Raw genomic sequence first — 23,264 nt, forward strand, 5'->3', positions numbered from 1 at the left:
ATTAACTATTCATTAGGGATTAATACCACCTAATTTTTTTCATATAAATGTCCAAAAATCCAAAAAGATTCATCAGATAGCACTCGTCAATGTGTCAAGAATTGGACCAAAAAGAAATACAAGCTTTTATATAAAATACCAGTATAACCCCAGTTTCCCTCAATAAGAAATATAGTTCAGTTATAAAGGGGATTCAGGGTAGGTCTGTACAGTAGATATAACCAAGGGTGTTTGCTTATAATTAACCAAGAATATTGTGTTACATAAGCTGCGGAACGGTAAGCTTTTGTACATAGTCATACCATAAGCCAGAAATATTTTGCTCCAAATAATATTTGGATAGCATATTTCTCCAAATAATATTTTGCTTGCATCATAAATACATTTTTCAACCCACCTTTTTATCTCATATACATCACATCACAAAAAGTGCTACAGTAATTATTTCAAATAATATTTCAAATAACACTCTATCCAAACAAATCTATTGTTCTACAATTGTTCCAAATTTACATAATTTCAGTGTTCATTTGACATGAACTTTAACAAAATGCCAAGAAATTGTAAAAAAATTGAAAATTTTGGCCATAGGTTACTGAGCTAATTTCTCCTCATGTTGAACTTGAATCTCAAAGTTCTTTCTATGCAAACTGATTTTAAGAAGCTTGAAAATGCTAAGCATGTCATCTCATCAGGCCGGGCAACTCAACTAAGATTTTGAATAGATTTAGTAACCAATAGAGCACTTTAGCCTAGTTTTAGATATCAACTTCATGTTTCCACCCCCGCCCCCCTCCAAAAAAAAATGTTATGATTAAGTCCTCAAACTACTTGAACAAAGATTATTAACACATGTTAATTAAATTTTCTTAAGTGACGATTTTCTTATGTGACTTAAAACATCCCAAAAGATTGTCTTGTAACATTTAGAATTGTGTCCGTAATAGACCAAAAAGCAATAAAGGCTTTCAGATAAATTATTAGTATAGGCAGTGTTGCCTCGAAAAGAAAAATAGGTAAGAAGGGTGTTGAATGTTGAGATTCTGAAGACAAGCTCCAAATGTCCAAATGTCTGAATGATACGTCTAACTGGCAATGAATGCAGACCATACATAAGTTAATAACAATATGGCTCAAAAAAAATAGCAATAAAGAGAAAAAAATGCTCCATGCTCCATGTCCCTCCCAATACCAAACGTGTTATCTTGTTTTTTTCCTCTTTATCTATTACTATTACTATATTAAAAGTATGACGAGTTTTGGCATTATAAGTTATAAGTATTTTTTTATCTTAATTTTTATTGTTCCCATATTACCCATGAGTTATTATATTTTAATTGTGGTAGTAATTAAAAATATGAAACATTCCAAACGAATAAATCTCAATAATAATGGTAATTAAAATGAAAAACTTACTATTAAAACTATTTAGCGACCCTTACATTCCATCTCCAATTTTTATGTGCATGAAAGTTTCTTATTTGAAACAATTTCTTACTCAAAATAGTATTGACCACAATTTTAAGATTGTAAAAAATATTAGTGTCAAAAAAATAGATGCTCTTAGAACAAAAGAGAAATATGTAAAAGAAAAGAGTCCATAGTCAATTGGAGAATCTTCATATGAATAGCATGAGACAGGTACATAATTATATGCTTTTTATCAGTATAAAGAAATACTAAAAGAGAAGCAAAATAAAAGAATCCAACTATTTCTATCAATTGAAACTAAATAGCCATTTTAAGATAATTAAGATGTATAAATCATTTATATACTTATTAACCTCAATAACACTTAGATAAAATACCAATAATCCAAATTCAACAATGCACCTCATATTATTCAATTCAAATTCACAAAACATTTTTTAAAAGTTCAACTGGAAAGATATAAAGTAGAATGATTAAATGTTCATGCGAAGTTGGATATGAGCATGATTCATATATTTTATTCTTAAATAATTAATTCATTCTAACTATACAATTGCATTTCATTTGTCTTAGCAAGGAAAAATAATATTTAAAATGTTGATACAAATTTTTTTTATTTGTTAAAATTTGTTGAATTCATTAGAAACTTAACTTTGGGGTTTATTTTTAAGTAAGAAAAGGCAACATCTAGACTCTGGTTCATAAACGAGCTTTCCAAAGGGTAAAGAAAGGAGTGAGTGTGGTGAAAATAATTAGAATGACAAAATCTAACAAATCAATTTATTTATTCTAATACCCCTTTAGAAATTGATTTTACGATTTAAGTCTTTATTTTGCTAATAATTATGAATTCTATTTACTAGGCTTACACTTGACATGTATGCATGTATTTCCTATTCAACAATATTTTTTGTACAATATTAAAAAAATAATATTATGATTTTATGGTAAAAATATTGTGAGTATAGAACAACTTTGGTGAAAAATAACTGTATTAGGAATTATTTATCAAAGTTAAATCCATAATTTACCAAAAAGATCAACATGAATTAAAAAAAGAAAACTCAAAATAAATTAAAAAATAATAGATCAAAGAGTTCGTATTTAGATGGTCTTTGGAATAATAATTGGTTAATGAAAATATGACATATTTTATTATCAGGTAAACAATCAAATATCACACAAAAAATATAAGAAATGTTATATTTGGATTAATATAATCACGTGCAAAGTACGTGAACTATTACTAGTTTATTAAATGAATTGTTGATTGAATTCTTGTTGTTAATCTCAAAATTAAATTAAAGTCCTACTCCATTGACATAAGCAATTATATATAACGTGCAAGACTAATCAAAATAATTTGGCTGTATGGTGTGATGCCAAAATTATCAGAATAACTCTCTTGGACTGATCCCAACTGATCTTTGGAAGAGTATAAACTTTTTGAACCAAGCCAAACTCAAATGCGTTTGCTGTGCTTACTCTTCCGAGCCCCTTCCACCCCATCAAATCTGTTTCTTTCCAAATTAGCCTTTTGATGCATCCCACATTAACTTTCAATATATCCATTGTAGCCAAGACAAGCTAAACTCCTATTTATAAACAATTTGGACTGGACCATACGAGAAAAAAAGCTTCTTCTACAAAAAATTAAGAAACAAAAAAGAAAAAGTAAACCTACAAAAATGAAATGTAGTATTTTGAAAAAAAGTGCTTTGGTTAAATGTCCCTCAGTTGCTCTTCTAGTTCATATTAGGGTTTCGACTCAATCATTAATTTGGGTTTGAGTAAAAGTTATGTGAATTTTAAATTCTAACCATTGAATTTTGAACATGTGATGTGTCTGTGACTTTTTATTCCTAGTAAAAACGATGGCTTGAAAGGGACCAAAGAAAGTGCTTCTTGAATTTTTGAGGGACTAAAATATGGATTAATTTTGTATACAATGATAATATATATACACTTTCATTCTTGGATGTATAACATTTAATCCCAATTTGAGTTTAAATATAATTTTTTTTATGTAACATGTATCTAAAAATAACAGTGTATATGCCGTAAGTATATATAAGATAAACTCGTAACATATTTCATTTTGTATTTGAATAGCACGAAAAGTTTTCAGGCACGGAAAGGTACTGGCGTTGAGAGGGAGGACATACAAGGCCTCTTTCATTTTCAGAATGGTTCAAATGCTGTGTCATGTTTTAACCCAATAAACTTCGTCTTGTTTCTCAGGTAAATATTTACTTGTAATTTAATTACACGAACAATTTCGTCTGTCTAACTCGGGAAATTTGCAACGACTATATACAAATTGACAATCCTGAAACTTGAATTATAAAAGTAACTTCGCCACTTTGTCAATCCACTGCCGAATCTCCCAATGATCTTGTCTCACACTTTCTTAAAAGTAATCCATAATTGCGTGTCAGCCCGTTGATGGTGCCTCATCCTGGAAATTTGGATGTGACCAGGTGAAGTTAATCCGTGCGTAAAAATTAAATCTGTAGTGCTTCATTGGAATCCAATTCTAGATGACCTTGACATTGTTGAGAATAAATTTTCAAGGTAATCGACATGTTAAGAAAACACTGAGAAACTAACAGGATGCATTCATTTGATTAATTACTAGTGTTAAGGGCACACTTATAGTTTAGATTTGTCACATAAATACAATTTATATAAATTTATTAAGAATTTTGATTTATATGGTTATAGTAATTTGGTATTTACAATACTTAAAGTGGTTATGAGTTTTATCAAAAAAAAAAACAGAGAGAGAGAGAGAGAGAGAGAGAGAGAGAGAGAGAGGGCGATAGCTATGAGTGTTGGCAAATTGTGTTTTATGTAATTAAGAATAAAATTGGAAGTTCAAAAAATAATAAAATGAGTTTACATATTGGTGTAGCATAATTTTGTCTCTATTAATATTTCTGGACAAACTTAGTTATTGATCAATAGTGGAACAAAATAAAGAGTCTCTACTCTAATATTTGAATTTGTTAATGTCTACCTAATATCTTTGAACATAAGAAAATGTATCTACATAGTTTATGTGTACGCTTTAATGTGGGCATAGAGATACAAATGTCATTATGTAATTAGGATTAAAGTTTACAAAAGTTAGTCGTTCGAAGTCATCTAAAATAATTGAAAAATAAAGTTAGTTTTCAAACTAATATGGTATTAGGACACATAAAATTATTAGACATGTTAAGTTAGCTTTAGACTTTCAAGGTGATTTTTTTTTTTAATTCCCAATCAAAAGATATATTAGATTTTCAAATAATAGTTGATACTCAATTAATTAGACTAAGAAACTCAAGTGATACTCAATAGATTCCATTCATTAATTGATTGTTTTTGGATATCACACTTTAAAAATATTTTTGGCACGAGTATCACCAGAATAAATACTTCAATATGCAATTCACGTACCCCTATACTAGTATTAATGCAATGAATGACATTAGTGGAGCTATTCTAAAATGGCACCCAAGAGTTAAGATTGATGCTTAAACTTTTCAAAAATGAAGGATGTAGTGACATCAAGATGTAACACATGGATGCGAAGGAAAAAGAATGATTCAAAGAATTTATTAATTTTGCTGCCGACAATATCTTGCTTTTGCTTCCGTTAATTGAGATGTAAATAGTACGAGTAATTCCCGAAAGCACGGTACGAGTTGTGAGAATACTTTCCCCTTGAGCAACATAGATGTTTTTGCCAAAATAAGTCATCGTCCTCGGAGGAAGGCTATTATGTTAATATGTTTCTTTAGCGAACTAGAAGTGTTAAGTTCATGAGTAAAAAATTAAGTCTCATATTGATTCAAGAAACGAAGAAAGGGCTATTAATATGTAAGTAAGAATTTGAAACTTAATGGGTTAAACTTTTGGTTGGGCTATTTGGTGGGCTCTTTTGAGGTGTCTTCTTCCCAACAAGTGGCATCAGAGTTTCAAGTTGTGAGATTGAGCTACTCATGGACAAGAAAATTTTTCTTGAAATTGGACCGATAAAAATTCTACTCTTGGTGGTGTACCGAAGTGCCAAAGTGTTGAGGAGTTTGACTAGTATTGGACTAGGTCTGCTAGGGGTTTGGCAGGGGATCTGGTTGGTGTTAGACCAAGGAACCAAGAGTTGGCAGGGGTCTAGAATACAGTTTGGATATTGAAAAAGAGGGGGTCGATGATTGGGAGAAGATGTGACCTTACGTGATAAGGTGAGTTTGCGTTGAGTATTAAAGTGGGTTCAAAAAGAAATTATAAATTTGGATTTAATGTGAGAGGTTACTCATGAAGTGGGAAATTTGTTAGATTCATGAATAAAAGACTAAGTTTCACATGTAAGTAAGAGAGTGAGATCTAATGGTTTAAACTTTTTGATCAGAATTAGATTTTTGACTTGTGTATTGGAATCTTTGATGAGTTCTCTTGAGGTATCTTCTCCTCAACAAAAAGGATGATCAAGATGTAGCTAACCGGACCGGACCGGCCAGTTCAACCAGTTGAACCGCGAACCGGCCATGGCACTGGTCCGGTTCTATGCTACCGTTGACTTCGTCAGAAAACTGGTCAAACCCGTCAGAACCGCTAAATCAGGGTCGAACCGGTGGTTTTCGGTTTTTTAACTCTCCTCTTAATATTTTTTAAAGTTTTGCAAAATGCAACTACCAGGATCAAACTTAGGACCTTTGTCATGAAAGACCAGTAGTAACCATTATACCATTGCATTCTATGAGTTTTTTATGATAACTCATTTAAATAAAACAAACATCCATATTTCTTTTCTTCGTTTTCTCTACAAAATCACATCTTCTTATGACTCATTCTTTCTAATCTTCAACTCTCTCTCACTCCTCTTTTCTTTTGTCACTCCTTTTTTAATCAAACTTCTTTAGTTTTAATTTATTGATGTTTTCTTCCATCTTTTAATTTTATTTTTGTCCATTAAATTGAAAAAAATTAAAAATAGAATTATTTTTCTTAAACCGTAAAGACTAATTATTAAATGCCACAACCACTCACTTTTATCTCATTTTTTGTTTCTTATCAAATTTGCATTTCTATTTTCAATTCTCTTGACTTTCTTTAAACTCCAAACTTTTTTTTAAATTGCAATTTCTAAATTCTAAAAACATAAATTAAAATTTAAACTCACAATATCTAAATTCCCATAGACGAATTTTGTACAATTTCAAAATATTGTGTTTTTTGGTAAATATATTGAGATTAAGATGAAATTTATTTGTTTCAACTTATAATTTAAAAAATTTATTTTTGAAAATCCAAGTTATTCGAAAATATTAAACTTTTTATCATATAAAATTTTAAATGAGTCCATTACATTTCTTATTTTATGCATATATATATATTTATATAAATTATTTTTAAAAAAATCACTGAATCAGGATTGAACCGATCCGACCGATTGAATCTTGACCCAAACACCTCACCGATTCAATTAACGGTTCGAGTTCTAAAACATTACCCTGATGTAAGAGTTATTTGAACGATCTGTAACAACTCTACCAGCGGGATTTGAATAAAAAGATTTTGGGGTCAAGGGAATCGGGCCCCGGCTTCGCCCGGAGCGTGCTACGGAACGAACCTTGTCTACGAAGCAAGTTCAGTCAGCGCATAAATAGTCCGCGAGTGTAGTTGACTAGTAGTACCATTAGCCTAAACGTTCCGTATCCTTCGCGGCAACCAATAATTTCAATTCCTTCGCTATACATGTCCTGTCCGTGATCTAAATCGAATCCACACAAATTTGCTTTAGAATAAAAAATAGATGAGACTGACACGGGACCTTTTGAGTACTTTCATGACGTTTCTTTGCAATTGTTCTAGTAGTGCCCGACCACTTTAGTAGTTGCCACGATATGTGATTCCTCTGTTTTCCAGTGCATGAGCTGTGTGGAAATTGAAAGTATAACAAACGCCAAAACGATTGAGCTGACAAAAAGTTTTTTGCGATTGACCAAATTATAAACAGCCCCAAACGTTTCAAAATTTTAATGATTAAAGGGAGCCCTTTTTGATTGGTTAGACAACCATAGGATTGCTGAATCGTGTATTTTTCAAAATATGATTACAAGTAACCCCTACATATGGATTTCCATTCAACAGCATTACAATTAACAACCACCAAAATTATCAGAATAAATACTAATAATTAATTCCAAGCTGCCAAATAATTTTTATAAAAAATCTAAAATATAGCAATCTAAACGGATCAAAGAACGCCCTCGAGTGCTTTTGGAAAACGTAAAGGAAAATAAGGAAAAGATATGAAATCCTCGAAGACACAACGAAAGAAAGCATGGTGACAAATTAGAAATTAATTAACCGGGAGAGAATCCACTAAACAGTTAAAAATATTGAAAACCAAAGTTTGGTTGTGGGCGCCAAGCGCCTTTTGAATGCTGAAGAGAGTCGAGAGGAGGAAGGGTTCTCGAATGAGGAATGGGGTCAGTATGGATGGGGACCAGACATGCTTCGAGCAAACCATTAGGATTGTGGTCAAAAGAGGTGGCGGATGTGTTTGAGAAACAGATTAGCTAAGGCATGTGCAGTGGGGTCGTTTCTTTCTTTCAATCATCCAAGAAGTATCCAATGACTATTTGCCAGTTATTTTCTAGACTCGAGCAATCAATGTACAGAAAAGAAGAGAGCACTTGTTTTTGAGGTTTTGCAGATCTTTCTTATCTCCTTTCATATTTGAGAACTGTTTCATCTCTTAAATTGAGATTGATACATTCTGGTTCCCTTGTTAATCTTCCTTTTATTAGATGGCCTCTGAGGATGCCCACCTCGGCCACCCGCCTGTCCGAGGTGAACTCACCTCGTCCCACATCAGAGCTCGTCCGTGTTTTGGGCATATTTCCTAAGCCCGGCCAGATGCCTAGTCCACCGTGTAGGTGACCTCGGCACCTCCACCTCAGCTGCACGCTGATGATGTCAAGACACCTGACATCATCAGGGATCAGTGCTTTATCTGAAAAGCACTGTCGCACTTAATGACTACAGCGAAGGACTCCTCGTCACCCTGTCCAGGCGGCTACAGTGTCAGAGTCAGGCCACCTGACAGGAAACAGAGCCGTAATGGCAGGGCATGGGTCCCACCGACATAAGACCCCCGTCCTGCCCTCCACTCTCACCCTATAAATACCCCACACACTCCCAACAAGTAAGGATACTGTTCATTTGACTATACTATTGCTTTTCTCTCGTTCTCATACTAACTTGATCGTCGGAGTGATCCCAGGGGAGAAGCCCCGCCATTCACTTCGAACAAGAGGATCCACCTCACTTCATCTCAGAGGAGCCTGTTTCTGGTCGGTTCAACTACCCACCAAAAATCACCTCTTCAATTGGCGCCGTCTGTGGGAACGAGACTTGCTAGAATGAGATCCACGCGCTCCAGAAGCGGAAGAGTTCCCTCAACTGGGGCTGGGCAGACCTCGGGAGCCCAGCAAGATCGCATCTCTGAAGAACAAGGGTCCCAAAGGACCCAGCCCAACAACGAGGACGCCATCGCCAAGATGGCCGAGTTCGTATCAGACAACCCCAACATTTTTGAGGAGCTAGGAAGATACCTCAAAAGACACTGGAAAGAAAAAGCCGAATCTTCCAAGAGGAGACCGACGAAGTCTCCTGAAGTGCCCTCAGGTGAGGACTCCGATGAGGGGCGTCTCTCTCGGAGTACCTCTAGGCGCGCCTCCTCCAAGGCGACCTCTAAAATTGCCTCCATCTCCAGGGCGTTTTCCCGGGGACTGTTAGGGAAAAAATCCGAGGACCCGCCTCGGCGCCCCGGGGGCTTAGCTTTTGACTACATGCGGGCCCCGCCCTTCACAGATGACATCAACGGGGAGATGGTGCCCCCAAACTTTAAGCTCCCAAACTTGCACACCTATGACGGCCGAGGTGACCCCGAGGATCACCTCCGCGCCTTCATCTCCGCATTCCGACTCTACTGCGTCCCCGACGCCGTGATTTGTCGGGCTTTCCCCATCTTCTTACATGGGACTGCCCGAAAGTGGTTCTGGAGTTTAGAACCGGGGAGCATTTCCTCCCTGGATGAGCTGATAGACCGGTTCATCCCCCGCTTTGTGTCGTCCCGACCAATAACAAAGACTTCAGCTTACCTCTTGAACCTGCAACAGGGTCAAGGCGAGTCACTTCGCTCATACGCCCAAAGGTTCAACGAGGAGAATGTGCAGATACCTGATCAGAACGAGCAGGTAACTATCGCTGCCTTCACCAACGGGTTAGTGGCCGGGATCTTCAACACCGAAATCCATCGGCAGTACCTCCATACACTTCGGGAGCTCTGGGAAAGAGTGGACCAGGGAATCCGAAGTGAAGATGTAAATCGCATGAAGCGAGAAGCCCAAGCATCTCGTACGGGGCAAGATACCCGGAGGAGGAAAGACACCGGCCGAGGTGAACCAGGCCCAAGTGGCACTTCAAACCAACTCCGAGACCGCCGGAGTGTTTTCGACCGGATTGTGAAAGGCAGGTCGTCCACCTCGGACGCCGAGCTGACCCCGCTCAATTCTAGCCGGTCTCATGTTTTGGCGGTGATGAGGCAAAACCATCTCGGCCGAACCCCTCCTGATATTCCGAGGAGGAGAGATAAGAGGAACTCAAACCTCTATTGTGCCTACCACCGGGATGTTGGGCACGAGACTGAAGACTGCAATGATCTGAAGCGAGAGATCGAGAATTTGATCCGGCAGGGGTACCTGAAGCAATTCGTCCGCAAGGATGGAAGCTTCAACCGAAGCGTCTCCTACCGGGAGAACCGGGGCCCCCGCCGGGAGAACAGGCGGGACACGAACATGCATTGCCGAGATCCCGAGGATCGCAGGGAGGACAAGCAGCCTCCATGCGACGGATCACCGGGCTACGGCCCCAACATCGCCGGAGTGATCAACACGATCGCGGGAGGACCAACGGGAGGAGACAGCCAGAACTCCCGAAAGCGGACCTACCGCCAAGCCGGTATGGAGGTGGCCGAGCCGAGCTCTCGGCTGTCCGAAGTCATCACCTATGGTCCCACTGATCCAGTTCCTGCGGCCTCCAGCAGTCACGAAACTCTCGTGATCGAAGTCCTCACCAACAACTACATAGTCAAAAAGGTCTATGTTGACTCCGGAAGCTCGGTAGACGTCTTGTACTACCGAACTTTCGAAAGTTTGAAACTGACCAGGGAGCAACTCACTCCGGTCAGAACTCCCCTCGTTGGATTTGGGGGACACGTGGTCCACCCCGAGGGTATGGTGTCCCTGATGGTGACCATCGGGCTTCATCCCCGCTGCCGGACTATACCCGTCAACTTCGCGGTGGTCAAGGCAGATTCTCCTTACAATATGTTGATAGGTCGGCCCACGCTCAATGCCTTGAGGGCTGTGTACTCTACCTACCACCTGAGTTTCAAATTCCCGACATCAGCCGGGGTGGCCGAGGTGAGCAGTGACGTGAATACTGCCCGCGAATGCTACCTCGCCACCATCCAGGCCGCAGTCACGCCCCGGATTGCGTCGAGGGCCGAAGAAAAGAGGCCAGCAGTCCTCTCCATAAACTGCATCGACCCTCAGAAGGCAGGAGAGCCCAACAGGCTCGACCCTGGGGATGAGGTGGAACAAGTGGTCTTGGATGAAGCGAAACCTGACCAAGTGGTCCAAGTAGGGGCCGGACTCCCCTCACCCCTGAAAGAAGAAATGATCTCCCTGATCAAGGACCACCGAGACGTCTTCGCGTGGTCCGCAGATGACGTGGTCGGAGTGCCACCCGAGCTCATGATTCACCAACTCAACGTTAACCCACAGGCCCGACCTGTGCGGCAGAAACGAAGGCACTTCGGCCCCGAACGTAGCAAGGCCATATCGGATGAGGTCGACAAGCTCTTGCCAGCCAAGATGATCCACGAGATCCAATATCCCACCTGGCTGTCCAACCCCGTTATGGTCAAAAAGGACATCGGTGGTTGGAGAATGTGTGTGGACTTCACCGACCTCAACAAGGCCTGCCCCAAAGACTGCTACCCTCTGCCGAGCATAGACACCCTCGTCGACTCGGCAATGGGATATGAGATCCTCTGCTTCCTAGATGCCTTCAAAGGGTATCATCAAATAGGAATGAGTGAAGAGGACCAAGAGAAGACGGCGTTCTACATCGACCGAGGTACTTATTGCTACGCTACCATGCCATTCGGGCTAAAGAACGCCGGGGCGACCTATCAACGGTTGATCAACCGACTCTTCAAAAACCAAATCGGCCGCAATGTGGAGGCCTATGTGGACGACATTCTCATCAAGAGCCTAACCACTTCGGTTTTTCTGTCCGATGTGAGGGAGGTCTTCGGCGTCCTGCGGGACTCGAGGATGAAGTTAAATCCCAAGAAGTGTGTCTTCGGTGTCACCTCAGGAAAATTTTTGGGGTATCTGGTTTCCCACCGGGGAATCGAAGCAAACCCCGACAAAGTCAAGGCCATCCAGGACATGTCCTCACCTCGGAACCTCCGAGAAGTCCAGCGACTGAACGGACGCCTGGCTGCACTGAACCGCTTCCTATCCCAGTCCGCAGAAAAAGCTTTGCCCTTTTTCAAGGTGTTAAAGAAGGCCGATCAATTTGCCTGGACTGAGGAGTGCCAGGCTGCCTTCGACAAGCTGAAGCAGTACCTGCACCACCTACCCACCCTCGCTTCACCTCGGCCCGAGGAGAAGCTGTACCTCTACCTCTCCGCAGCGGACAAGGCCGTCAGCGCTGTGCTCATCCGGGATGAGGGCACTCAAGTGCCAGTCTACTATGTCAGCCGAGCTCTCCGTGGGCCGGAGACTCGATACACCCAAGTGGAAAAACTTGTGCTAGGACTGGTCCACGCCGCCCGGCGGCTGAAACCTTATTTCTTAGCTCATCCCATCTCCGTCAGGACCAACCAGCCTCTCCGACAGATACTGGTGCGGCCCGAGGCCTCCGGGCGCCTCACTAAGTGGGCCGTTGAGTTGGGGGAGTACGACCTGTCATATGAGCCGCGCACCGCCATAAAAGCTCAAGCCTTAGCCGACTTCTTGGCCGAGCTCACCTTCACGGAAGGTCGAGAATCCGCTTCCGCCGTCGCCGAAGTGTCCACCCCACACTTGTGGAGGTTATACGTGGACGGATCCTCTAACGGGGATGGCAGTGGAGCAGGACTACTCCTGGAGGGCCCCCAGGGAGAAGTGTGCTCGTACGCCCTCCGCTTTGACTTCTCGACCACTAACAATGAAGCCGAATATGAAGCCTTAATCGCGGGACTCCAGCTAGCCCGCAGGCTCGGCGCCCAGCAAATCCACGTCCGCAGTGACTCCCAACTCGTTGTACGCCAAGTTCTTGGTGAATACGAGGCTAAGGATGAGACCATGCAACGGTACCTCTCCAAAGTTCACCAACTCACGCGTACTTCGAGTCTTTCGAAATCCAAAGAATACCCCGGTCCCAAAATAAGCGAGCCGACACCTTATCCCGGCTGGCTTCCACATCATTCTCTGATCTCAACAAAACAGTCTTAGTGGAAGTCCTGAGTGAACCAGGATACGTGGAAGAGGTGGCCTGCCCCGTGCACTCTAAAGAAACCTGGATGACCCCGTTCATCCTTTTCTTGGGTCAGGGAGCCCTCCCCGAAGACCGAGCCGAGGCGAGAAGAATACAACGCAAGGCGGCTCGGCACGCTCTCATCGATGGAGAGCTGTACAAACGCTCCTACCTCTGCCCATGGCTGAGGTGTGTCACTCCCGAGACAGGACGTCACGTCCTCCACGAGATCCACGAAGGCCTGTGCGGAGCTCACGTCGGCCACAGAATGCTAGCAAAGAAGGCTTTGCTTCTTGGATATTTCTGGCCCTCTGTTCGGCAAAACGCCCGGGATCTCATTCTCGGCTGCCCTTCCTGCCAAGTCCACGCACCCGAGCATCACCAGCCCTCAAACTTCATGGTTCCCATCACTTCACCCTGGCCGTTCGAGCAATGGGGGACAGACATCATAGGTCCTTTCCCCAGAACCGTCGGGGGTTATACCTACCTGGTAACCGCAGTGGATTACTTCACCAAGTGGGTTGAGGCCGAGCCTTTGAGGACCATCACCGGGCTGGCAATTCAAAAATTCTTTTGGAAATGCATCGTCTGCCGCTTCGGCATACCTCAGGTCATCATCTCGGATAATGGAAGGCAATTTGCCGAGAACCCCTTTAAAACTTGGTGCTCAAACCTTGGCATCAAACAACATTTCACTTCGGTGGGCCACCCCCAGGCCAACGGTCAAGCAGAAAACTTCAACCGAACTCTCTTGCACGGTCTCAAGACCCGACTCCATCGAGTTGGGACATCTTGGGTGGAGGAACTCCCCAGTGTCCTGTGGTCGTATCGAACCACGCCGAGGTCAGCAACGCAAGAGACCCCCTTCTCTTTGACCTACGGCGCCGAGGCTGTCATCCCGGCCGAGATCCTTACCCCTAACCCTCGGCTAGCAGCCTATGCAGCCGAGGTGAATGACGAAGAGAGGCAGTTGGATCTCGACCTCGTCGATGAGCGAAGGGACCTCGCCTCAGCCCGGATAGCTTCCTACAAGAACACACTGGCACACTATTACAATGCCCGCGTCAGACACCGTAGATTCCAGCCTGGAGACGTGGTTCTCAGAAAAAACTCAGTCAGCCGAGCTGAACCGCAAGGGAAATTGTGCCCGAAATGGGAAGGCCCTTACCGAGTTGTGGAATCTAGCCTTAAGGGATATTGTAAACTGAGTTACCGAGATGGCTCATTAGTGCCGAGGTCTTGGCACGCCGAGAACCTCAAATTGTATTATGCTTGAATTCTTAATCAAGTTATGATTTCGAATGTTATGTTATTTTTCAACATCGATATTACGCTATTAAAAAATAAGGGGGACAAGCAAGGGACGAAGTCAAAGCAAGAAATTAAAGTGCTGAGATGAGAAGAAATAGACTTTCATTCAATAAAAAAGAGGTGTTACAAAAAATACAAGGCCAAGATCGGAATGCTACTAAGCACTCTCCACCTCGGCCGCCCCTTTAAGGCTCCCGAGCCTAGACCCCCGTCTCGACTCCATCCCCCGTCTAGGCTGCTTTCTGGGCAGCCTGCTCGCCGATTTCTTCCCTGCCGGGGTGAAGCTCATCTCCTCCAGGCACTTCACCCACCTTCTCGCCGAGGTCTCCCTCAGCTTCTTCTTCTTCACCATCCTCGAACACTTCGTCGAGTTCGGACCGCCACTTGTTGAACTCGTTCTGGACTTCGGCCAAGTTCCTTCCGGCCTGGATGCCTTCGGCCATCCGATCACATAGCTCCTTGGAGTCCTCATTGTAGTTGGCATGGTTTTTCAAAGACTCCAAGGCTTCGGAGGAGAGGTGAGATGCTGCCTCGTCTATGGCTGACGTGAAGCCAAACATGAAGCTCGGAGTGAGTAATTGGCCGAGATCCTTGGTGAAGGCCTCAGACTTCCGAAAAGCGTCCACGGTCGAGGCTCCAGCACCCTCGAGAGCTTGTTCATGGGACTTTTTCACTTCGTCCCCCCTCTTCTGCTCTTCCTCGAGGGCCGATCTGAGGCTGTTGATAGTAGCCACAGTCTCCTCATCCTTCACCTCGGCCTCCTTAAGCTGTCTTTGAAACTCGGCCTTCTCAGACTCGGACACCGCCAATTTCTTCTCCAACTTGGAGATCTGATCCTGCAGCTTGCCGGTGTCCTGCTCCTCGACCAGAGCACAGTACTGGTGTGTCATCTCGGCCACAAAGGCTGAGGTGGAAGCCGTGGTTACCATGAGGCTTTGAACCATCTCAGCCGGGGACAACTTCTTCATAAACTCCAAATCCCTTGGCAAGGGGGAGTGCATTACTAGCTCTTGGGCAACTCGAGGATGGCTGCACCTGTCGTTGACCGAAAGCTTCCAGTTAGGACACCAGTGCTCGCCGGGGTGTGTCTTCTCCTCCCCGGGAAACACCAGGGGGCTATGGAAACGATTCCATAACGAGGTCCCCGAGACTGCATTGACCGGAGGCTTCAACTGTTTGCCTCGGCCATGAGGAGGTGGGAGTGCCGTGACGACTCCAAGGGGCACTCCCTCTGGCACGGTCGAGGTGGACACAGTAGCCGCGGTGGCCGAGCTGCTTTGGCCAGCCGTGGTGGGAGTGCTTTTAGCTGCCGAGGTCTTGGCAGCTTGTCCTTGTGACTTCTTTTTCGGCGGGGGTGCCGATGTCTCGTCAGAGCTCTTCCTCTTCTGCCTTTTGGCCACTTCGGACGAGCCCGATACGACGATGTCGGACAGTTTAGTCACTGCACAAGAAACAAATGTTATCATATGCCTTAGCCGAAGTGAAAGCAAAGTTATGAAAGAAAATTACAAGGAATCTTAAGTTTGGCGGAAGTGAAGGGAGTTTGTCAGGACTGAGCAAAGCTCGGCTGATTCCCCCGTCAACCAGCACGGCTTCGGGGTAGTCCAGACTGTATATCCGAAATCCTGACCCCATCAGCTTCTGGAAGTCCTCCTCCTTGGCATCCCCAGCGGAGGGATCAGCCTTCGCTTTAAGTGGCTCCACCAGAAACCCCTGGGGAAGTCCACTTTCGGACACAAAAAAAGAAGTCGCGCTTCCAATTCTTGATCGAGCTGGGAGAACCAATCACCAACTTCGGAATGCATTGTCCCGATTGCCAACAATAAAACCATCCTTGTCTGTCCCGTGCGCCTTGAGGGTATAGCATCGGCGGAAGAGGTCGACAGAGGGAGTCACCTCCTGATGTCGGCACAGCATTTCGAACCCTATAATGATGCGGATCGCGTTCGGGGTGAGTTGGGTAATCCTCACGAAGAAGTGACGAAACAAGTCCCTGAAGAACCTCGACGTGGGCATCCTCAGCCCGGCCTCTAACTGTTGGACATAGATGGTCACCGTGCCCGAGGGGGGCTTTTCGGCTGAGTCATCCGCCCCGGGCGGTATAATCTCGTACCCCGACCGGAAAGGGTACTTGTTTATCACCTTCACGGCCCTATCTCTTCCGATGCGACTTCTAAACTTCGGCATCTTGCCGAAGTCGATGTTGGCTGTGTCCTTAGGAGCGACAGGCTCCAGCACGTCCTCGTCGTGTGGTATCTCGACGCCGAGCTCCTCGTTATAGCCCACCTCGGAACCAACCTCGCTCATCTCGGACGACTCCAACTCCGAGGCTGCCTCGCTGGCTCCCGCCTCGGTTGATCCCTTCTCAGAACTCGGTGTCGACCCCTCAGAGCTGGACGTCGTCGCTTCTTCCCCAGGATCTGGCCTCACCTCGGTCTGGTAGCTCGGAGTCGCGGTCTCTTTATGGGTTTTAGCCGTTTTGGCCATGGGTAAAAGACGAGATAAGAAAGAAGAGGGATACTTACTATTGCCTGCGGAATTGGACGAACTTGATGACCTCGGCTCTGATCTCGGCTACGCTCGCGAACTTTGCAGGTCTCGGATAAAAATGAAAGGTGTGAGAAGTGCGGTGAAGGGGACCCCCCTATTTATAAGGGCTTGGGGGGAATCCGAAGAGGCGGCAAGAATGCGAAAGGACGGCCACGTTCGAATTCAAAACGCCGTGCCTCCATCTCTCCTCATTAATGCCCCGTCCTTTCAGCTGACACCCTCTGCACGAAACGTCCCACTACTTCACGACGCGACGGTTACCAGTGACCACGTCCTATCAGCTGACATGCCCACGTGTCACGTCCCCGCATTTCTCGGAGCAGTTTCGGGACCCCGACTGATTCACGACTTCGGCATAGAGAAGCCTCGGTACCTCCCTGGCCCGGAGCTCCCGGGGCTTGGGGGGCTTATTGAGGATGCCCACCTCGGCCACCCGCCTGTCCGAGGTGAACTCACCTCGTCCCACATCAGAGCTCGTCCGTGTCTTGGGCATATTTCCTAAGCCCGGCCAGATGCCTAGTCCACCGTGTAGGTGACCTCGGCACCTCCACTTCAGCTGCACGCTGATGATGTCAAGACACCTGACATCATCAGGGATCAATGCTTTATCTGAAAAGCACTGTCGCACTTAATGACTACAGCGAAGGACTCCTTGTCACCCTGTTCAGGCGGCTACAGTGTCAGAGTCAGGCCACCTGACAGGAAACAGAGCCGTAATGGCAGGGCATGGGTCCCACCGACATAAGACCCCCGTCCTGCCCTCCACTCTCACCCTATAAATACCCCACACACTCCCAACAAGTAAGGATACTGTTCATTTGACTATACTATTGCTTTTCTCTCGTTCTCATACTAACTTGATCGTCGGAGTGATCCCAGGGGAGAAGCCCCGCCATTCACTTCGAACAAGAGGATCCACCTCACTTCATCTCAGAGGAGCCTGTTTCTGGTCGGTTCAACTACCTACCAAAAATCACCTCTTCAGCCTCCACTAGTATCACTCGTATTTCTTCCATCTTGGATGATCTGCAAGTGCTGGAGAACGATTGTCCAGAACTTCCATATGCGCCGGAGAAGTACATGAAACGCATGCTAATATATCTGAGAACATTTCTTCTGTGTGCGAGAAAATACAGCAACGATGATGTGCAATTACCATTTGACAACAAAAAGAACCAGACAAATAATCATCATGCAAGCCTAGAAGCTCTGGCAGTTCGGATTGGAGATGCCATTCCCAAGTGGGCAAAGGAGATCCAATCTTCTGATTGGCCTTGGTATGCGGTCCATGATTTACGAGAAGACATTGAATCCTTCGAACAAGAAATTTGCGAATGGTATGTCTTTTTCTTGGGTTCCTCGTCATGGCAGTCCAGTAATTCGCTCGTTCGACAAGATGACCTTATGGAATTCATGGATTCTCTTCTGGAGAATCTAGTGAATTATCTTCCAAGGCATCGGCGGGCACATGATGTTGAACTAATTAAAGCCCTTGAAGAGAAGCTAGCGTTCATGAAAAACTTGATCCGTTTTGTCACGCTGCATGGTGTTAAAAACACAGAATTGGGACCTTTGTTGCTTCACACTGAAGCTGCGGCTATCAATGCAGCACGCCTCTCTTATAAGTGCCAGTTTAGGAAATTGGGACCTTTCGGACCGTCCAAGGATGTCGAGGAAAGCATTTCGGAACTGCTGCAGAAGATTATTCCTGTTGAACCTCAAGTCCTAAAGACTTGTATCCAGGCCCTGATTGCTTCAAAGTTATCAAGACAATCATAAGGAGACACACAGATGAGCATCTGTTGAGAGACTTCTTCCATTCTCTCCTACTTAATCTTTGGGAGACACTAATTTATGGTACTTGTCCTGTGATTGTGAAGCAACTACAAATGTTTTACGAGGGGCTAAATTCCTTGAGAACCATTTTGAAGGAGAAGCCGAATGAGTTTGATGAGAAAGTGAGAGATCCTGCTCGAGTAATGAACTGTTATCTAGAAGATTTTATTTCCCCTCTCTCTCTGAATGCAATCAAAGACGCCATACAAGCCAAGGATATGGATATTGTGTGTTCTGAGTTATTGGAAATAATTCAGCTCATCGATGCAGTAATCACAGAGAAGTGTCCAGAATCATCATCATTCAATTTTCCTAAGACCAATGGTCTGGGCTTTGTTGATTCCCTTCTAGAAAAGATGATGGATGTGACAAGTTCTGAGGCTGGCTCGATTGCTTTGATCGATCATCCAATTCAAAAAGTCCAGGAAGAACTTGTTTGTTTACGCTCTTTGCTGAGGGAAATTGCGGAGCTGCACAACGAAGATGAGGAGGTCCAGGCAATTTGGAATCGTATTGTTGGGGTGGCATATAGGATAGAGTTTCTTATTGACTCCTTAATAAGTGGAAATGTCTTAGATTCTTCTTCAATGTCGACTCATTCCATTTTAGAAGAAATGAACATCATTAAAGCTGCGGCCTTGAAGATTTGTGATAGCGAAAGACTTGGTGGAAAAGTTAAGGAAGTAACGAAGAGATTCAATCACATGCCACAAGAAGGAAGTAAGCCAATAGTCAATGATGTGGTGGTGGGATTCAAGGATGAGACGGCATCCATAATCAATCAACTCAGAAATGGATCACGCCAAGTGAAAATTGTTTCCATTGTGGGTATGCCGGGATGCGGTAAGACAACTTTGGCTAGAAAAGTGTACAATGATTCTTCAGTGAAGTCCCATTTTTATGAGCGTGCTTGGTGTACTGTTTCTCAAATATATCAAAAGAGAAATCTATTGCTTCAAATTTTGACTTGTATTGAGTCCAAGCTTCCTGAGGATGTTTTTAAGATGGGTGAAGAAGATCTGGCTCTTCAAGTCAAAAGACGTTTGCTGAAAAACAGATATCTCATTGTTTTGGATGATGTATGGGACATTGATGCATGGACCGGATTGGAAGCCTCATTCCCTGATGATGGAAATGGAAGTAGAGTTATCTTGACAAGTCGGCTCCGTGGTGTTGCTCCGCAAGACAAACTCGACCATGAACCATATTCTCTTCGTCAACTCACTCCTAATGAGAGCTGGGATTTGCTAAAAGGGAAGTTATATCCTGGACAAGATTTGGCTCCCCAAGAACTATGTGAAATTCGACAGCAAGTCGTGGAAATGTGTCAAGGACTACCTCTTACGGTTGTCATTCTTGCCGGAATTCTCTCAAGGATGGACCGATATGGTTGGAAAGAAGCTGTGGAAGGTTTAAGTTCAAGGAATGTTTCTAGTACGGAACAGTGTACCGCTACATTAGAGCTGAGTTACAAACATTTACCAGATACTTTGAAGGCATGTTTTCTTTATTTTGGAGGCTTTCCAGAAGACCATGAACACGATACCAAGAGGTTGAGTTCTCTATGGGTCTCTGAAGGATTTGTTCGAAAAACTCATCTCAAGAGATCAGAGAATGTGGCCAATGATTACCTGATGGAACTTATTAGCAGAAGCTTAGTCATAGTTTCCAAACCAAGATCCATTGATGGGGTCAAAGCTTGTCGCATTCACGATTTGTTATATGAGTTTTGTGTGACAAAAGCCAAAGAAGAAAAGCTTTTGCAGCTGGTACGTAGGTATGATGACTTGTCTGCTTTCACTGTGCCACGCTACCTACGCCGCTTATGCATTATTGATTCTAAGCTCGAGCACTTTGAGAACTTGAGGTTATTTTCTCCTGCCATACGCAGTCTATTATTATTCAGTCACGATGAAGACAGTTGTAGTTTTGACCTTCGATTGGTTTTTCACATCATCAAACTTGTCAGAGTGTTAGATTTGAGCCAAATTTATCTAGAAGACACTTTTCCTAGAGAACTAGAATTGCTTGTTCACTTGCGATACTTGGCAATTCTAGATTCTGGCGGTGAAGTCCCAGCATCAATAAGCAATCTCACGAACTTGGAAACTTTGATTTGGCGAAGTTCTGTTCATTGGTCAGTTTCACTACCAGATACCATATGGAACCTGAAGAAACTAAGGCATTTAGAACTAATTGATGAGGCCAACAAATATTTTTGTTTTGTTTTCCCTAGAGACAATCTTGACAACTCGTCACAGTTGCATGACGTAGATTTCTTGTCTTGTTTGTCTCTCGATCTTAGGGAAAACATCAGTAAGCTGTTGAGAAAGTTTCCAAATATCCGCAAGCTGAGATGCTCTGTCAATCTCGAGCCAGATGTTGAATATCATGTAGCAATGGATTGTCTAAGTCAGTTGGAATCACTCAGTCTGAGTCGCGACCTCCAATACGGTGATCGGCAATATCATATAGATTTCCAATTTCCTTTGACTATTAAAAAGTTGACCCTGTCTTATGTTGGCATGCCGTGGAGCAAAATGGCAGCAATTGGAAATCTGCCAAATCTTGAGGTGCTCAAATTACTCGAGGAAGCCTTTGAGGGGGAAACATGGGAAATGGAAGCAGAGAAGTTCCCTAATGTTCGCTTCTTGAAATTAGCTTCCTTGAACATTGTGAAGTGGACAGCCTCCTCCGAGTATGAGTACGAGGACCAGGACTATTTTCCTCGTCTCCAGAAGTTAGCGTTGGAAAGCTGTGATGCATTGCAGGAGATCCCTTCTTGTCTGGGAAATAGTTCAACTCTTGAAATAATCGAGGTGTCAAAATGTCCCAACTGTACCAGTTCATTGGAGGAAATTCAGGAAGAGCAAAGAAGCAATGGATGTACCGATCTGAAGATCCTTATCTCATAATGGATGATTGATCTTCTCAAGTAAGTGTACTCTACATTTGTTTTTTAAGTCCTTCACTTGTGTACTGCTACGGGTTTTGCGTACCTGTTTAGCGTCAAGGTCAAGTTGTTCTTTTTCGTAATAGTTTTTCTTTTTCTTTTTCTTAATTAGTATTGGAAGGCTGCAAGTTTTTGGAGGAGATCCCTTCTTGTTTGGAAAATATATCAACTCTTGAAATAATTGAGGTGTATAAATGTCCCAACTGTACTGATCTGAAGATCCTTATATCAACTGTACTGTTCATTAGAGCAAATTCAGGAAGAGTAATTAAGCAGGAAGGACAAATACTGATCTGAAGATCCTTATTTCATGATGGATGACCGATCTTTTCAAGTGTGTTTGGTTTGGTTGGGAAGCCATTTCAGTCTATTTTTCTTTTTTAATCCTTTACTTCTGTACACATACTGGTTATGTTGTATCTGTTGAGCATCAATCAAGATCAAGTTGCTCTTGTTTTCTTTGCAACTTTCTTGTTATTCCTGTGACCGAATCTTGTACTGCGACATATACATACCCCGAATCTTGCACAACTGAGTTTGCAAATTTTCCAAGAACTTATTTGTCTTTACTGGTTTGAACTTTCAATTGCAATAATATACTTTTGGGGGATTTCCGGTAGTTAAAAAAATAACTTTTGATACAAGCACATACCAAGAAAGAAACCCAAAGTAATTTTTTTTAAACCCTTCCATCCATCCCTACATTCTTCCTGTTGCCAACTACTAGACTCTAACTGGACTCTAGATTCGAACGTTGAACCTGACATAAAAAAGAAGCCAAGTTAAGAGAGTTAGTTGTGCTAACTTCACTTGAGCATCGTCATAATCCTAAAGTTCTATTTATTGCTTTAGAAAGATTATGAAATTTTTTGTAAAGTTGTTTATTAAACATTTTAAATTGTTCTAAAATTGTTATCTTAAAAATTACTGTATAATTTTCAAAATACAAAAGGCCTCCCAAAATAGGTAACATTCAGGGAAAATGTAGAGAACAAGTATAAGTGGAACATTTTTGAAGAGATTTTAGCATCATTTTTAGTGCCACCCCCAACTTATATAGTTTCGCGGGAAATGATAGCACCAAAGATGGACCTGGAAGGGCTCCTCCAAGTCCAGATACTCTTATACAAAGATTTAGATAATTCTCCTGTTCATCCTTAAAATTCTAAAAATTTTCAAAAAGCCCTTTAAATTTGAATATTTTGGAGCCGCAACTATATATTTTAGTTTGCAAAAAATCTACTCATATTATCTCTACCTCACCCCTGTATACTTTTATTGTGGTTCTACATACACATTACATAAGGGAGTAGCTAAAAGTGATATTATAGTATCCAAAAACATAAAAAAACAGTTTAGGTGACCGGAAGAAAATAGTACATTTCTCTCTCATGCTGCGTTTGGATTCAAAATATTGATGAATAATTTGAAATTCTCTCAAATTCCTATAATTGTTTAGATTATTTAGTAAGTATTTGAATTTATAAACCACCAATTATTCTAATATTTAATATATATTTTGATAATTGGTGAATTACAAAGTCAAATGCTTCTTAATCAGTCCAAATCACAATTTGGATGAATGTCAAATCCTTCA

General features: G+C 42.9%; 3 protein-coding genes across 3 annotated transcripts in view; all 3 read left to right on the forward strand.

Annotated features, from left to right (window-relative positions):
- Positions 1–21,844, forward strand: part of LOC113762201 (putative late blight resistance protein homolog R1B-14) — a 103,731-nt gene extending 81,887 nt beyond the window's left edge. The window contains exon 4 of the mRNA XM_027305537.1: positions 21,789–21,844. The gene's annotated coding sequence lies outside the window, so the exon portion shown is untranslated. The remainder of the gene's footprint in view (positions 1–21,788) is intronic.
- Positions 8,847–14,293, forward strand: LOC113760113. The gene is made up of 2 exons (XM_027302684.1): positions 8,847–12,882; positions 12,990–14,293. Exons 1-2 carry the CDS (start codon positions 8,847–8,849, stop codon positions 14,291–14,293), a joined length of 5,340 nt encoding a protein of 1,779 aa, XP_027158485.1.
- LOC113760114 (putative late blight resistance protein homolog R1B-16) lies at positions 18,768–21,629 on the forward strand. Its single transcript, XM_027302685.1, has one exon. It carries the CDS (start codon positions 18,768–18,770, stop codon positions 21,627–21,629), a length of 2,862 nt encoding a protein of 953 aa, XP_027158486.1.
- Positions 21,845–23,264: the final 1,420 nt, after the last annotated feature.

Source organism: Coffea eugenioides, chromosome 2, assembly GCF_003713205.1.
Source record: "Coffea eugenioides isolate CCC68of chromosome 2, Ceug_1.0, whole genome shotgun sequence".
NCBI classification, from domain to species: Eukaryota; Viridiplantae; Streptophyta; class Magnoliopsida; order Gentianales; family Rubiaceae; genus Coffea; species Coffea eugenioides.